The sequence below is a fragment of the Felis catus genome, chromosome B3 (assembly GCF_018350175.1).
Source record: "Felis catus isolate Fca126 chromosome B3, F.catus_Fca126_mat1.0, whole genome shotgun sequence".
NCBI classification, from domain to species: domain Eukaryota; kingdom Metazoa; phylum Chordata; class Mammalia; order Carnivora; family Felidae; genus Felis; species Felis catus.
In genome coordinates, this window is record NC_058373.1 from 3,121,720 (window position 1) to 3,137,765 (window position 16,046).

The window sequence follows — 16,046 nt, forward strand, 5'->3', positions numbered from 1 at the left end:
CTAGATTTTTTCTGAGGTTTCACATTTTAGGCTCAACACACTAAAAGACACGATAAAAATAAAGTCTGCATTTTTAAAGTACCTTCTGGGTCTGCAAAACAAGTTAACATCTGCTGTTTTGTTTCAACAATCCCCAGAGACAGCTTGGGCTCTCTGAAGGCAAATAAAGGGAAAGCAAAATGTCCCCCGTCCTGTGTACAAACAGCAAGACTTAGAGACAGTGAAGGATACAGAAATGTATCAATATCTGCCGTTCCCCGCTCTTTTACGTGAAATGAAGGAAACGTGATGTGTCTGTGCTGACGTGCGGGGTCATAATACAAAATATATGACTTAATATTGGGTTCTGAACATCTCAGAAACTTCGATCCTTATTTTTTGCAGCGATGGCAACGAATTTTATGACACAGAAAACTACTTTAGATTCTCAATCCTTCTATTAAGGCGATTCTTTGTGTGATACACAGATGCTGGAAGCGGTGACAGTGTTGAGGAGATCAGGTCCCTGGTTCCACCGGCCAAGAGTTAGTCTTGGGATTCTGTTGCTCAGTGACCTCATCAGACAACCGTTAACCCCTGCTCTGCCAACTCTTGTGAACTCCAATGAGGTGCCCTGTCTCCTAGGTAGCGAAAGGCCCCGTTGAGTTCTGCTTTGCAGTGCCTACGTAGTGCGGGGTTCCTGCAAGGGTGATTACTTTTTTGAGGACTTCTATCGATTTTATTTCCTTTTTAGAGTTTATTTATTTTGAGAAAGAGAGAGAGAGCGCGCACACGAGCGGGGGAGGGATGGAGAGAGAGAGTCCCAAGCAGACTCCGCACCATGAGCACAGAGCCCAACGCAGAGCTCAAACTCATGAAACCTTGATATCATTACCTGAGCCAAATCAAGAGTTGCCACAGTGCCACCAGGCGCCCCATATTGATTTTATTTTTAAACATTCGGTGCTCTGCAAAGAGAGAGTCTATACGTGCTGAACTTCAGTCTGACTCTACCCAGTCTTGTATCACCCCTACATGACAATGATCGGGATAGTATGGCTTAATTTTTAAAATTCCAGCCTATATGTGAAAAACACATCCTAACATTTTTTTTTAAGTTTCTTTCCTAAAGAATCCTGTTGGACACACATTCTCAGGAGAAGGAATTTGAAAACCTTTTCAAGAAAACTGGGATGCCCATTAAGAAGGTATGACAAACGGAACGCTGTATTCTTTTACTTACTTTTCTGAGGGTTTTAACAACGTCCCATCCTTGGTCCATGTATATGTGGCCTGAGTGGGGGTGACGGGCTCACACAGGATGTTGATGACCTCCGTCCTTTTTGTAATGTATACTGTATTTCCAATCCTCAAGTTTACCGTTTTATTAAATGAAACCGAGGTGGGCTGCCTTTGCCTCAGGAGGACAGGTCCCTTTGGCTGGAATGTCAGCTTGCCTGAGTTTCCTGCATTCGAGCCTTGGGGCACACTTCCTGTTGTTCCCCTTAGCTGAGCTGCAGGAGACACCCCTTCCTGGACGCCCCTCCATGGCGGATGCCCTGGCTGTGCCTTAGCGAGCTCGGCCACCAGCTGATAGATCACCTGGGACGCAAGGTCACCGCTGACCTCCTCAGTTTCCATGAGCTGACTCATGTTCCTTATCAGTTCGTCAAACTGGGCGGTCTCCATGCTGTATGCTCCCTGCTTAACGGCCGCTTCAAGCTGCTTATCCTTAAACTCCCAGGAGTGGCGGTTCCCCGCAGAAGTGCCACAGTGGCCCAACAGCGCTCTCAGGAAAGGCTGGTTGTCAGCTTGGCCGTTGTCCGGATAAGGCTCATTTGTGTGACCCCACAACTGCCTCATTTTCTGCCAGGTGGCGCCCAAGCTATTGGCGTCATTGTGGTCCGTCCCAGGCTGGTCCCTCACATGCCCTCCGAGGGCCGGGGGCGCCACCAGCCTGTTGTCGGCACCGATGACCTTCAGAACAACGGTTTCTCGGACAGGACCTGCGATGCACTGGTACATGCCGATGTCGGGGGCCGCGAGGCTGTGGATTTTTAGTGAGCCTGACTTGGTGATGCCGAGCCTCTTGGAGTTCTGCAGACAACGGCCATCCTTCTCCCACTGGATCAGAGATTTCTGGAATCGTCGTACTGGGCATTTAATAATCACAGACGTGTTGGGCAGCAAGTAGGCCCTGCTCCCAACGGTCAGGTTAATGCGCTTCTCCTCCCTTGTCTGAATATAGACTCTCTGGACACCGAGGATCTGGGGCCCCTGCTCACCAGGTTTTGTCTCCACCTCTGGTTTCATTTCTGCAGGGGAAAAAAAAAAGAAAGAAAAGAAAATACGAACAAACATCTCAATAATAAAAGCTTTCTGACAGCAATCTTCCAAGGCTGATACGAGTCAACGGTTGTATTTTCTTTCCTCTTTTAAAACATCTGACAAGTAGAACACAAATAACAGTATGCACAAACATGGAGTGCTGGAGCAGCAAGGAACACAAGTTTGGATGAAGGGCATGAAAACACGTAAATTATTTTGCAAAGCCCTGGTTTGGGGAGCTGTGATGTTAAATGTTTCCATTGATAAGGGGATGTCTGATATTTTGGGCCATCACCACCCGGTAGGTATGAGCCTTTGGGGAGTTAATATATGGCTTGGCCAGAGACACGTCAGCTATGGGAGAGAAAGGGAGAGTGGAGAAGTGAGAGAAAGCATCCGAAAGATCTTAAGGTGACTATGAGGCTGGCCAATGGCTGACGACCTGAGCGGGTCCATTAAACTAGCAGGGCCCGAAGAAGCACGTGGTCTAAGAAGAAAAGAGAGAACGGGCACTGAGTTTGGATCTTAGCTCTGCCACTCGGACAAGTCATTAGATCTCTCTGATCCTCAATTTTCTTGCCTAGAAAACGTGGGCAGGGGGCCTGGGGGGCTCAGCCGGTTAAGCGTCTGACTTCAGCTCAGGTCATGATCTCGAGGTTCTTGAGTTCGAGCCCTGCGTTGGGCTCTGTGCTGACAGCTCAGAGCCTGGAGCCTGCTTCGAATTTTGTCTCCCTTTCTCTCTCTCTGCCCCTCCCCTGCTCATGCTCTGCCTCTCTCAAAAATAAACATTAAAAACAATTCAGAAAACGTGACTAGTGCCAGTGCCTTCATCAGAAGCGTGTGAAAGTATGGTTGGGCATTCACACCAAATGCGTGCACAGTAGTGGGCACACAATACACTCTCACAAACGACCACTGTGGCCCTGACACCTGACAATGGGAGGTGTGGCCAGAAAGCAGCAGGGCAGTGCCAGAGGGGATGAGACATAGGGCTGGCTCTAGCTTGTTCCTGGATGTGGCCCCCAGTTAATGGCCGTGAGCCAAAGAGGAGGCACCTTAGGTCTCTCCTTTGGAAGAAGAGCCCACAGAAAGGCCTCGGTGTGCCCCGAGATGGCTTGGAAGTGAGGGAGGGGTGATGTGGGGGAAAGTCTGGGGCCTCTTTGATGATGTACTTAGGTCCACAGGCACACAGAGGATTGGGAGCACCAGGGAGTGATAGAAGAGACTGGACTCTGGTCAGAGGTATTGCTGGATTCAGGACATGGGATTGGGAGCCTCATTACCTTGAAGGATCCCGGTTAGGGGTCCTCCTGGCTGAGGCACTGGCAAGGAAACACTAGAAGAAAAGTCAGAGTAGGTCTCCACTTAGATGGCCCTCTCAGGCCTGACCCTAGTTTTCCAGAATAACTCTTGGAGTCCTCCTGGGTGGCTCATGAGCCCCGTGAGGGTCTAGCTACTGGCTGGGCTGCGGTGGGACGAGTGCGATCAGGAAAACAACAGGGGTGGACCCACAATTTCTGTGGCAGAGGATGTCCTTGGTGAGGGACAGGCATAATGAGCTTGCGTGCGAACCCCACAGAGATGGAGTCAGCAGGTGAGGACTTGTCCAGGGCTCTGCCCGTGGATGATCATCAGCTCGGGTCTAAGTGGAACTGGACGACCTGCCACGCACCCTGCCTTCCCCACCGGCTACAATCTCCACAGAGGGTGTCAAGTTCACCCCAGCCACTTGAGGCACACAGGTGTTCTTTCAGGTGGTAGCACAGAATTTTGAACGTACTGTTGTTCAACCGCGATCAAAACCAGGCAAAAAAAAAAAAAAAAAGTATGGATTCACATTTACAGCTCATCCATTATTACAGGCAGAGATGCTGTCCAAAACTCAACAATGTGCACAGCAAGGGTGCCACCAACCAGAAGCGACGGCGGCTGTAGCGCTGGAGTGGGGTCCCGCTGTCACACTACTCTCAGAGTGTCCCCTCCGTCATAGTTAGATTATGGGGAGGTCAGGTGGCTCCTGCCTGCGGAGCTCTCAAACTTTGCAGCCTGCTGGAAACATCCATTATTATTATTTTTTTTAATCTCGATGCCCTGGGACCCATCCCCAGAACTTCTGACCTATGGGGAACAGCCTGGGCCCTAGGAATTTTTTTAAGCTCTCCAGGTGCCTGAAAGGTGCAGCAAAGTTTGAGAACCACTGCCCCCACGCCTACCACTGGGTGAAACCAAGGCAGCAGAGAAAGGTGTTCCTGACCCCACTTCTTTTATTGAAGGACAATGTGATGGGATGTTGCTGGTCAAGAGGGAAGGAGAGATAAGAGGCAGCAGCCATGTTTTCTGCGCGAACCCTGCCAAAGTCTTTACGACATGCGGAGCCTTCTGGAAGAAGACTGTAGGAGGATTTCTCTCTGGCCTCAGCCTCAGGAATCATCACACTTAACTCTGAGGGATTAGTTCGTGTCCTGTCCAGTGAATGCAGAACGGTGTCGTGGACCAGCCTGCTTTTTCAAGATCGCTGTTATGGCGACAAGTATAGACACAAATCTGTGCTCCTGCATTAACAGGAGAGTCCAGTTCAAGCCATAATCATGTATTAGCCTCGTCTTCCTTTCTTATTCCTTAGATGCTTCTAGTTTTACTTATCTGGTCACGTTTTATAAATACGTAACAGTGGCCTATTGTTGTCACAAGGCCGGGTATGTATATGTGTGCATGTCTGCATATGTATCTGTATATCTACCTACACAGAGCTCTTACAATTATTTTAAAGGCCTATTTGAACACCCTGCCTGGTCCCTGGTCCCTTGGAGGTGGACAGTGGAAAAGATGGATGTGCACATGGATGGCTTCAAAGTCACAACACAAACTGGGTCAAAGTCAGGGTTTTTGTCTTGTTTCGTTTTTTTTTAAGTAGGCTCCACGCCCAGCAAGGAGCCCAATGTGGGGCTTGAGCTCCCAACCCTGAGATTAAGGCCTGAGCTAGATCAAGAGTTGGACATTCAACCGACTGAGCCACCCAGGCACCCCTAGAGTCAGGTTTTTAAATTCAGGCACCGGAGGCGTGTGAGGAGACTGACTATTTGCGGGGTAGCCGTGCTGCTAAGGATGAGGTCATAGCTTGGACGTTCCTGCGCTTCCTGGGACGCAGAAGCCCACGTGGAAAGGAAGCATGTCCGTGTAGCTGAATGGTGATCTGAAGGGATGATCTGAGGCTGGTATAGACCCACACAGAACCCCGATGCTCTAGAAGCAAGCATGGACGGGGGTTCTAAGCACCTTTAGGTCCACTGGTGGCCAGATGTCCCTCAGCTGAGCCCGAAGCTTAAACTAGATGGGGCCCTGACTCCTTCTAAGACAGCCTGGGGAGCCTGTAGGTGGTAGGCGGCATTCGGCCTTGGTGAGGAACCCGCCCAAGTGGCGGGTGAGCCACGTGAGGGCCAACTGCTCCCTCCGGCTGCCTGCCCATCTGCTGGAAGGTAGGTGGTGTGGCCCCAGCCGGTCCCATCCTAACCCTGCTGTGGCAAGGGCTCACGCTAGGTACAGAGCATATTAGGAGCAGGTGTGCCTGGGGAGCGACCCGGGGTTCGGGCCCTGCCAGGCTGCCGGGTTCCACTGCCTGGACCTACTCTCCTGTTGGGACTCCCGTGAGTTCCTCTGGAGAAGTGCCTGGAGCATGACATCATCGGACACGGCGTCTGGGCAGGAACTGGTCTGGCCTTGGGCGACTGCATCCTCCTGCCCCTGGACACACCCCTGAACTACAAGTCTGGCCCAGCCTGATCAGGTACGAGCCTCACCTGCTGTGCAGAGAGTGGCTTTCTCTTCCCTCTCTAAGCTTTTCCTTGGGTGACCCTGCGGATGCAATGGGCAACTTTGGGCTGTCTAGTCTAGCTGCTCTTGTTTGTGCACTCTATCAGGTCTCGTTTAGCTGGTCTAGTTGATCACATCTAGTCTATCAGTCTAGTTTATGGAGGCCTAGTGTATCAGCCCTAGTTTGTCACTTCTAGATTATCAGGTTTAGTTTATCTGCCTAGCCTGGACCTCTATTCACTGCTTCCCAGAAATCTCTTCCTGGTACCTCAAGTTAAAAAAAGTTTTTTTTAACGTTTATTTATTTTTGAGAGACAGAGACAGACAGAGCATGAGCAGGGGAGGGGCAGAGAGAAAGGGAGACACAGAATCCCACGCAGGCTCCAGGCCCCAAGCTGTCAGCACAGAGACCAACACGGGGCTCAAACCCACAGACTGTGAGTTCATGACTTGAGCCAAGGTCGGACGCTTCACCGACTAAGCCGCCCTCAAGTTTAAAACATTAGAATCCAAACTCATTATGTCTGCCTCCCATCCCATCCCAGTATCCTCCTCTTCCTGTGCTCCCTGAGTGAATGGCATCACTTTCCCCCAGTTACCCCAAGTCAGAAACCAGAAAGCCAGTGTGATGCCTCCCTGCCCAGCGGCGTGCTGGCCCTACCTCTCACGGGCTCTCAGGTCAGCGAGCTTGTTGCTACCTGTCCCCAACTCTGCATTCAACCATATCACATCAGCAGCCGGAAGCCAACCACGATGGTAGTCCTCGCTGGGCAGAAATCAGCAAAGGTAACAAAGGGTTGCTACCCTCCCTCCTCACCACCCTCTGCCCCAGAGCTGGCCATTAAATGCGTACAAGCACTCCCCTGCCCTTGGGCCGTGGCCCCCAGCCCCAGGTACTAAGGCGGGATGTCTGCGGCATCGTGGGGCTCCGCCCTGGCACTCTCTCACCTAGAAACTGCCAGAGTCCCACCCCCAGACTCCCAGCCTGCACCCTCGTATTTATCCAATGTATCCACATAGCTGTTGGAGTAAATGAACCAAAATAAAACCTGACCGCCTCATCTCCTTCTTGGATAAAATCTAAACTTCTTAGCATAGAGTCCCAACACCCTCTACAGCTACGTTCTCAAGCTTTCTCTTTTGTCATAGCCTTGAACCTATGTTCTAATCTCACGGTATTTCTTACGGTTTCCCCGGACATACAAGTCCATTTGACACCCCCTACCTTTGTCCACAGTGCTCTCTTCTCCCAGATTCTCCTGTGTCCTCCCCAGTGTGGGTCTGGAGAATGGATGCCCATCTTTCAGAACTCTGCCCGAGGGAGCCTCCTCCGTGAAACCTTTCCTGACCTCCCCCACCCCCCTGGTTGGCATTGGCCTTCCGCATTCTATCACGGCACCCATGGCACTTTCCTGGTCTCATTTCTCTACGCAGATTTCTCTCCCACTGGACCATGAGCTCTTAATCACAAGAGAATGTGCCTTCTGCTTTGTATCATAACATCTGAGACACAGCAGCACTTGGTGAATGGCTGCATAAAGAATAAGGAAATGCTGTCATCGTGTGTTCTATGCTAGAGTCCAAGGTGTGTGTGGGAGGCGGGAGAGCTAACAAGGCAGAGCCTTGGGAGAGGGAGAGAGGGTCTCAGGGAGAGACCCAGAGCTGCAGAGAAATGAGTGTGTTTGAGACAGCCCTGGGAAGGGATGGGTGTATACGCTGTCAGCCTGGCTGTCTCCCCCTGCCCCAACCATCCTGATCTCAGTACTTTGACAACAAATACGAATCTGTTTCACCAAAACTCAGGAACCCTAGAAACCTGGAGCCATAATTTAAAAAAAAAAAAAAAAAACGTCTAAAATCAGGGCGCCTGGGTGGCTCGGTCGGCTCCGGCATCCGACTTCTGCTCAGGTCGTGATCTCGCGGTTCGTGGGTTCAAGCCCCGCATCGGGCTCTGCACTGACAGCCGGAGCCTGCTTCGGTTCCCGTCTCGCTCTCTTTCTGCCCCTCCCCAGCTCGTGCTTTCTCTCTGTCTCAAAAATAAAGACTGTCGAAACAAAATTTAAAAAGTCTAAAACCAAATACTACATTTCCGTTATGTTTCTCCCCCCTTCAGATCCCTAATTAGAAGACAAGACTTCGAACGGCAATGTGAGGAGAATCCAAGTCCGAGATATTTGAAAAGCGTCTCTACGGGTAGAAGTCATGGTAAGCACTTCGGGGGGGCCTCGATGGAGAAGTCCAGGGCTACTGTGTACCTGCCCCACACAAGCACCCTGCACCCTCCTGGGACAGAAGACACAAGTTGCTCTGTCACGACGTGTCCTGTCTTCAAAGCCGTGACAGGAATTAAAGGGATGGCATTAAAAATAACTAATATTTTGAGCCTTCAGTCAGCGTCTGGCATTGCTTCTAAGCACTTTATAGGCATTACGTCTCAGAGCAATCGTACAAGGTAGATGCAATTTACTATTCCCGTTTTGCAGATGAGAACATAGAGCCTGGCAGAGATTAGGTAACTTGCCTGATGTCACAGGGCCAGGCAACGGCTGGGATTGTAACTCGGGGGGTTGTATCACCTTCCAGAGAAGGTTCCACTGAGAAAGATCGTGGGGGAAGGGAGGGTTTGCGTTGGTCTTTCAGGAATAAGAAGAATGTCAGTTGCTAGATATGGCGGGAGAAAGAATTCGAGAAACGATCAAAGTCTGGAGTGGGGGGAGGCAGGGAATGTAGGGGGGACCCAGGCAGGGGTATAACCGGACCGTGTGGTGCTCAAGAAATCTCTCCCACCCGCCCTCCACCCAACTGCCCATGAACATGGTCAAAATGAAGATCAACAAAACTCATTCACCCAAAGAGGATGGGTTGGGGATGCCTGGGGGGCTCAGGTGGTTGAGCATTGGACTCTTGATCATGACTCAGGTCGCGATCACGCTTCATGGCCTCAATCCCGCATCAGGCTCTGCTCCGACAGCACAGATCCTGCTTGGGTTTCTCTCTCTCCCTTTCTCTCTGCCCCTCCCCAGCTGACGCTGTCTGTCTGTCTCTCTCTCTGTCTCAAAAATAATAGTTAATGGGGTGCCTGGGTGGCTCAGTCGGTCGAGCGACCGACTTTGGCTCAGGTCATGATCCCACAGTTCGCGAGTTCGAGCCCCGAGGCGGGTTCTGTGCTGACAGCTTGGAGCCTGGAGTCTGCTAAAGATTCTGTGTCTCCCTCTCTCTCTGCCCCTCCCCTGCTCACGCTCTGTGTCTCTCTGTCTCTCAATAATAAATAAACGTTAAAAAATTAAAAAAAAATAATAGTTAAAAAAAATAAACAAAGAGGATGGGTTTTACTTAAACTGGAGGCACCAGTTAGGATGCTTAGCGAGAGGTGGGGGCTTGAAAGGGAATAAAGATCACAGCACAGGTGGACTCAGTCTTTCTCATCTTCAGGCCCCTTCCAATCATGCAGGGGTCGGGCCCACAAAGAAGACCACGCATTTCCAATCTTGGGGGGGAGATGGGGCAGAAATGAGGTGAAGGGGGGCGGAAAGTCAGAGGACATTATGGCAGATAGCCTTGCTAGTCCCAGTGGAATAAAAGACGAGTCCATCAACAGAGAAGTGGGAAATTAGGAGTTGGAGTAGTTAACAGAGAAATGGGAAACGCAGTAGTTAACAATAGCTTCTATGGTGAATGTCTAAGGAATTCTTAGGAAACACGGGGGAAAAGAAAAACACTCGATGCCCAGGTAAATCAGCATGAGCAGGAAGAATGTGATGCTATTTCCTTCAGCAAATCCTAGTAGCTCAGACCGGGGAACCCAAAGCCAAACAAATATCACCTGAAAAGTAAAGCCGGGGTTGAAGTGAGTAGGTGATCGAGGCGGGGGGTGCAGAGCGAGCAAGAATACTGCAGTGAGGCTTTAACCGCTGCACGTGACGCCCTGGAAGCTACGTCAAGGGCAGAGGTGGCGCTGAGCGCAGGGTGGCGGGCGGGGGGGGAAGCAGGGAAGGCGCCAGACCGCAGGGGTCCGGAGGACCCATGAGCCCCTGAGCGCACCTCCTGGCTCCGGGAAGAAGAGGATGCCCCATCACGGTGCAAAGGGAGAAGCCAGATTTCAGCAAGCAAAGGCCACTGAGCACAGGTGATGGCGGGAGCCAGGCCACGGAGGAAGCGGAGGCCCCGCTGGGGTGAGGCTGGGAGCGGGCGTTCCCCTCCCTTCTCTGCTTTCCATGCCCCATGCGTTTGGCAAGCCAGGGAATGGGGTGGGGAAAGAGACGTATCACTGTCCTTTTGCCTGCTTTTTTCGCTCTAAAACTTGTAATTTTACCCTGCTCTGAGCTGCACGCCGTGATAGTTTCTAAGTTCACCCTGCACCACGTGGCACGCCACATGCTGCGATGATCTTCGAGGAAGCGCCTGGACGCCTTGAAGTTCACTCTCCTCGAAGGCAGCTTGCGGTCTAAGCGCACCGCCACATGCAACTGTCCACAATTACTAAAAACCAAGTCGATAAGCACTTTGAAGGACGACCCTGTGCCCTCGGCCACAGGCATTCTTAAATTCCAGGACACGATGGAACTTGGAGTCTCAAGAGTTTGAAAATCTGTTCTCAAGGAATTCCCAAGAAAAAAGTTAACGTTGTCTATCAATCAGCATAAAGAGGCAGCTAAGGGTGTGGACTCAGGAATCACACAGACCTGTGGTCAAACAGGCCAAGGCGTCCAACCGGCAGCTACGGGTCTTTGGTCAAGCCTCATACGTTCTCTAAGTCTTGGGTTCCTCATCACTAAAATGGGAATAATATGTGTCTCACAAATTGCTGGGGGCTGAATGGCTTAGTGCATGTGAGGAGTTCCAACCAATAAATGCTCAATTAATAGCCAAAAAAAGCCTCCACTTCTTTTTTTTTAAGTTGTAACTGTTTTTTTTAAACTTTGTTTTATGAGTTTCTCCCAGAAAGTTGTGGGTAAATTTGGATTTTATATGTAAGGTTTTTTTTTTCCCTTAAGCAGCATGAACATAATAGTTAATTTCTGATTTTTTTTTCTTACCATAAGCTCAGGAGGGTACCTGAGGTAATTAATATTACTTTACAGGTGAGTCATTGATCACAGTGAAAAACAAAGCAAGAAACAGACCCAGAAGCTGCACAGTCCTGGTATGGCTTTCCCCCTAGCTCCGAACTCCACCTCTCCTGGGGTGGTTATTTTCATTTGCTGTAGGGCCAGCCCCCAACTCACTTGTTACCACCCATCGTCCTACCTGGAACCCACAGAGGCATGTGTAAACATTCTCTCATCTACACTGAAAATACAGAGGAATGTGACGTATGCATATTAGCTTTTGGATATAATGAAGCTACCTTATTAAGTCTTGAAGCTGAGCTTATCATTTAGAATTGAAGCAGGGTTTCATGTTTTCCTTGCTGGTTTCAGATTACAGTAAAACCTTGGTTTGCGAGCATAATTCATTCCAGAAACATGCCTGTCGTCAAAAGCACTTGTATAATCAAAGCGAAACTCAAGAGCCATTGGCTCAGGTATAAATCACGTGACATTCGGCATCACGTCCTACTCGTACTGTAGGACATCGCTCGTTTATCAAGTTAACATTTATTCGAAATGTTTGCTCGTCTTGCAGAACCCTCGGAGAACAAGTTACTCACCGCGGTCCAAGGTTTTACTGTATACACAAGAAGAGATGCTTGAATACCTAAACCTACTTAGCTGTTCCACTCTCACTAGAATGGATCCGAACGCATCCTTGGCGAAGGAAACCGGAGACTGGTTTGGCGTCACTTCTACAAGGAATACTCATGAATTAATCATAAGTGGAAGAAACCGTGGTCAAGCGAAGGAAGAAGGAAGTATAAACCCAAGCGAGGCCACAGAACAGAGGCCGTCTGTCAAGGTGGGTGGACATATTAAGGCCGGCTTGCCTTACAACTGTATCTCCTACTCAACATTGCACCGGCTGCTGCTCACAGCAATTCTGAGTTCTGCTTGGTCTGCTTTACCCACAGATCCGAAATGTGCTGCTTTACGGGAAAGGAAGCCATCGGGACGAGAGGAACAGCACGGGCACACCCAGAGGAGCGTGGCCATTCCATACTTACTACTGCAGGCGGGCATCTGGCAAGATCTTACGAGAGGGGGCCCTGGGAGATCTCTGCACATCACCTCGCTGAGGGGGACGCGCCGGCCCTTGGCGGTCAGCCTCTGACACACCTGCTTTCTTCGCTGGGTTCCAACGCCACAGCTGACGGAACACTGCAAGGAGAAGTGTGCACCGGTCACATGGAGCGTCGCCGACGACGCAGCCAACAGCCACGTCTCCACTGGGACAAGAGGGGCTGTACGTGCGGCTGCCGGTTCCTGGGCGCGAACGCCTCCTCTTTTTTATTTCTCTGTTATTTAACTCAGGTATACGTGGCACACAATGTTACATGAGCTCCAGGGGTACAACACAGCGATTGGACGAGTCGATCCGGTACTCCGTGCTCACCACGGCAAGTGCCGTCCCCTGCCGTCACCACACAATGTTCTCATGGTATCACTGACTGCATTCCCTACGCCATATTTTCATCCCCACTATTTTTTTTGACTTATCTTTTATAATATGGGAAGTTTCCTCCTCTTCTTCCTTCCTTCCTCCTGAGACGGCAATTAATTTCCAGTAATCTCCCGTCATGAGGATTTTTTGGCACTGTGATTGATACCTGACTTATTTTTTAGCTATTTATTTATAAAGTAAGATAATTGTGCTTAAAAAAAAAAAGATACATACCCACAACCAAGACTTCAAGAAATAAACACAAAAGGAAAGTTGTTTTTTTTTTTTTTTTTTTTTTTTAAAAACCCACTCAAACTGCTTCACATAAAGTAACATTAATATTTGGTCATCCATGTGTGAATAACATTGATATTTGATAATCATTGTGTGTACATGCAATTTTAATTGAAAAATGTAATGCAGTTTCATTAGGTGTATTAGAAAAAAAGGGAACTAAAGTAGAATTAAAAGAGATGTTGGGGGACACCTGGGTGGCTCAGTCAGGTAAGCATCTGACTCTTGATTTCAGCTCAGGTCATGATTTCATGGTTCATGGGGTCGAGCCCCCAGTCGGGTTCTGTGCTGACAGTGTGGAGCCTGCTTGGGATTCTCTCTCTTCCACTCTCTCTGCCCCTCCCCCTCTTGCACACTCTCTCAAAATAAGTAAACCTAAAAACATTTTTTTTATAAAATTAATTTCTTAAAAAAAAAAGGTGAATATCTGACCTTTTTTTTTTTTCACCCTGGCAATGAATTCCCAAAAAGAACCCTCTAATGTTAAGAAAGAAAATTAAAAAAACAAAAATTGTAGAAACCAACAAGATATTTCGATGATTGTTTTTAATGACACGTTTGGACTTAGGAGAGTATCTACTGGCTAGGAAAAATGAGGAAATAAACCCGTTCATTCCTGCCACCTCTTCCTTCCAAACCTCCAGGTAGCATTCATGATGCTGCCCAGGTAACGTCAGGGTTTCTGATATGTACATTCTGTTCTGAGATGTCATTGCTGACTGTTCTTTTTTTTTTTTTTTGATGTTTATTTTTGAGAGAGAGCACGTGTGATACAGGGAGGGGCAGAGAGGGAGAGAGAACCCCAAGCAGGCTCCCCACTGTCAGTGCGGAGCCTGACCTGGGACTCAAACCCACAAACCATGAGATCATGACCTGAGCCAAAATCAAGAGTCTGACGCTTCATCGACTGAGCCACCCAGGTGCCCCATTCTCTTTCATTTTCTGTTCCATTTGTTCTGTTCTTTTCAGAAATTCCAGTGGGCTTGGGTGTGATCTCCTCTCTGTCTCCCACATCCATCACTGCCTCTCAAAACCAACTTCACATCTGTACTCTTTCTCCTATCCCTGTACGTGAGTCCTTCCAGCCTGCACATGGTATCTCGGTTTTCACTTTAATTTTGTTGTTGCTTGTAAGGTAACCTTGTATTTCTGCTCTTCTTAATTTTTCTTTTCTGTTGTTTCCCCCCCCCATGAATGTTCCAGTTATCTTTCCTTCTCCTTTTGTTGACCTACCATCTCCTTTTGAGCTCAAACCTAACTTTAAAGCCACCTTCCGCCCCGGACGCCATGACTGTAATTTTCTTGGGAACACAGACTCTACTTGTTGGAACTCTACTTGTTGGAACATCCCAAAGATGTTACCACCATTCACGTGACCGCTGCTTTCTGTTCCCTTCCCGGAGACCTGATTTCCTCCTTCGCCTTCAATTCCTCCCCCCCCATCCCCCGATGGGGATGCCTAGGTTTTAGGCTGGAGTCATGAGTGCAGCTGTTTGGGAACAACAAGGGCAGGGGATGAGCAGTTTACCTCACTTGTGTATGACGCTCTGGCAAACAATTTCATTTCTGTTGCCCGCATGCCTGTTCAGCTCTTGGCGTTCGAGTGGCTGGCGGGACTCCGAGAACCGTCTCTTCGATGACCGGCTCCCTGTGTGATAACACGGCCACCACATGCCACCTCATCTCCGGCCGCCCTCCTGGGTTGGGAGGCCTGCAATGCCGCGTGTCCTTCGGCGCCACCTGGCCCATGGTTCCGCAGGGACACAAGGGCAGCTCCGGGTCTAGCCCTCGTCTGTTCTCTGTAGTCAAAGGACTGTTGAACGGGCCTTGGAGGGCTGTCCCGCGTCCTCCCGGGACGGGGGGGGGGGTGGGGGGGGTGGGGGGGGGTGGTCTACACTGCACTCGGCCCCTGAGGGATTTCTGCCAGGCTCCCTTCTCGTTTGGGGCCAGATGTTACGGTCTTTGGCAGGTGCGTTCCATGATTTACAGTTTGGGATTGTGGCCACTTCATTGTTCGCTGAAGACGGAGTGTTCCCTCTCTTCCATTCTCTCTGTGGGTTTTATGTTGAGTTTCAAAGGAGGGGAATGCAATTTTCTTTTAAAATCCTTGATGGGGCGCCTGGGTGGCTTGGTCGGTTAAGCGTCAGACTTCGGCTCAGATCATGATCTCACGGTCCGTGAGTTTGAGCCCCGTGTCGGGCTCTGTGCTGACCGCTCAGAGCCTGGAGCCTGTTTCGGATTCTGTGTCTCCCTCTCTCTCTGCCCCTCCCCTGTTTATGCTCTGTCTCTCTCTGTCTCAAAAATAAATAAACATTAAAAAAAAATTAAAATCCTTGAGTGTCCTCTTTAACAGAAAGCCCTAAACTATTAATATTTTCAGTACAGAGAAAAGCTTTTTGTATGCTTTTGAATAAACAACTTAACACTGCCATTTGCCACGTTATGATTTGTTTTTTTTTTTTTTTAACCAAGTCACATCATCATCTAGGAGTCTCCCATATAATAACAAATTAACGTCAACTTTTAAATTTTGGTTCATGTAACAGTGAGTAACATCACTGCCAGTCTCCACTCATAAGCCATTTCTAATGATAAATACAGGATTATTTCCCCCTCCGCATCATGAATGGGAGCATCCTTTGCAAACCCCTCTTCGGGATGGAGGTCTGATGTGACCTCGTGTCTGCTAAGTTCAAAGTTAGGGTGCCATTAGAGAATGTTCCCAACTCAGAGAGAGAGAAAGTGACAGAATCAGTGCAATAAATTACAGTTCACAGAGCAGCAACCATATGCCAAAGCTTCTACTATTTATGCCACAGAAATCTGGTAGATTCCTTTGGAAGAGCTCATGGGAACAACACACCCTGAGTTCTTACAACTTTGTAAGTACCTGTGACCTTTACACTTGGAGGTCACCTTGGGAGGCTAGAGAATCCTCGCCTCACATTTCCCTTCTCTTCGTTTGTTAAACATGTTGTTCCAATGTTTTCCCCTGTGAAGTGGCATTGGTGAGAAGTCTGATGTTAACCCGACTTTCTTTCCCTAGTAAGTGACTTGGCCTTTTCGCCTGGATATACAAATAACATTTTTCTTCATCT

At 49.2% G+C, this 16,046-nt stretch overlaps 1 protein-coding gene and 2 long non-coding RNA genes across 5 annotated transcripts in view; 2 read left to right on the top strand and 1 right to left on the bottom strand.

Moving 5' to 3' along the window:
• ADAMTSL3 (ADAMTS like 3) overlaps positions 1–16,046 on the bottom strand; it is a 351,370-nt gene that overhangs the window by 62,717 nt on the left and 272,607 nt on the right. For all 3 annotated transcript variants that reach the window (XM_023254830.2, XM_045058725.1, XM_045058726.1), the window contains 2 exons: positions 12,218–12,371; positions 1,223–2,294 (listed from right to left, as the gene is read on the bottom strand). In XM_023254830.2, coding sequence (XP_023110598.2) covers positions 1,223–2,294; positions 12,218–12,371 — 1,226 coding nt within the window. The remainder of the gene's footprint in view (positions 1–1,222; positions 2,295–12,217; positions 12,372–16,046) is intronic.
• LOC123385786 lies at positions 613–2,317 on the top strand. The gene is made up of 3 exons (XR_006598792.1): positions 613–687; positions 1,098–1,187; positions 1,983–2,317. It is a non-coding gene; the product is annotated as an uncharacterized LOC123385786 (long non-coding RNA).
• On the top strand, positions 3,027–4,890 carry LOC123385785. The gene is made up of 2 exons (XR_006598791.1): positions 3,027–3,549; positions 4,581–4,890. It is a non-coding gene; the product is annotated as an uncharacterized LOC123385785 (long non-coding RNA).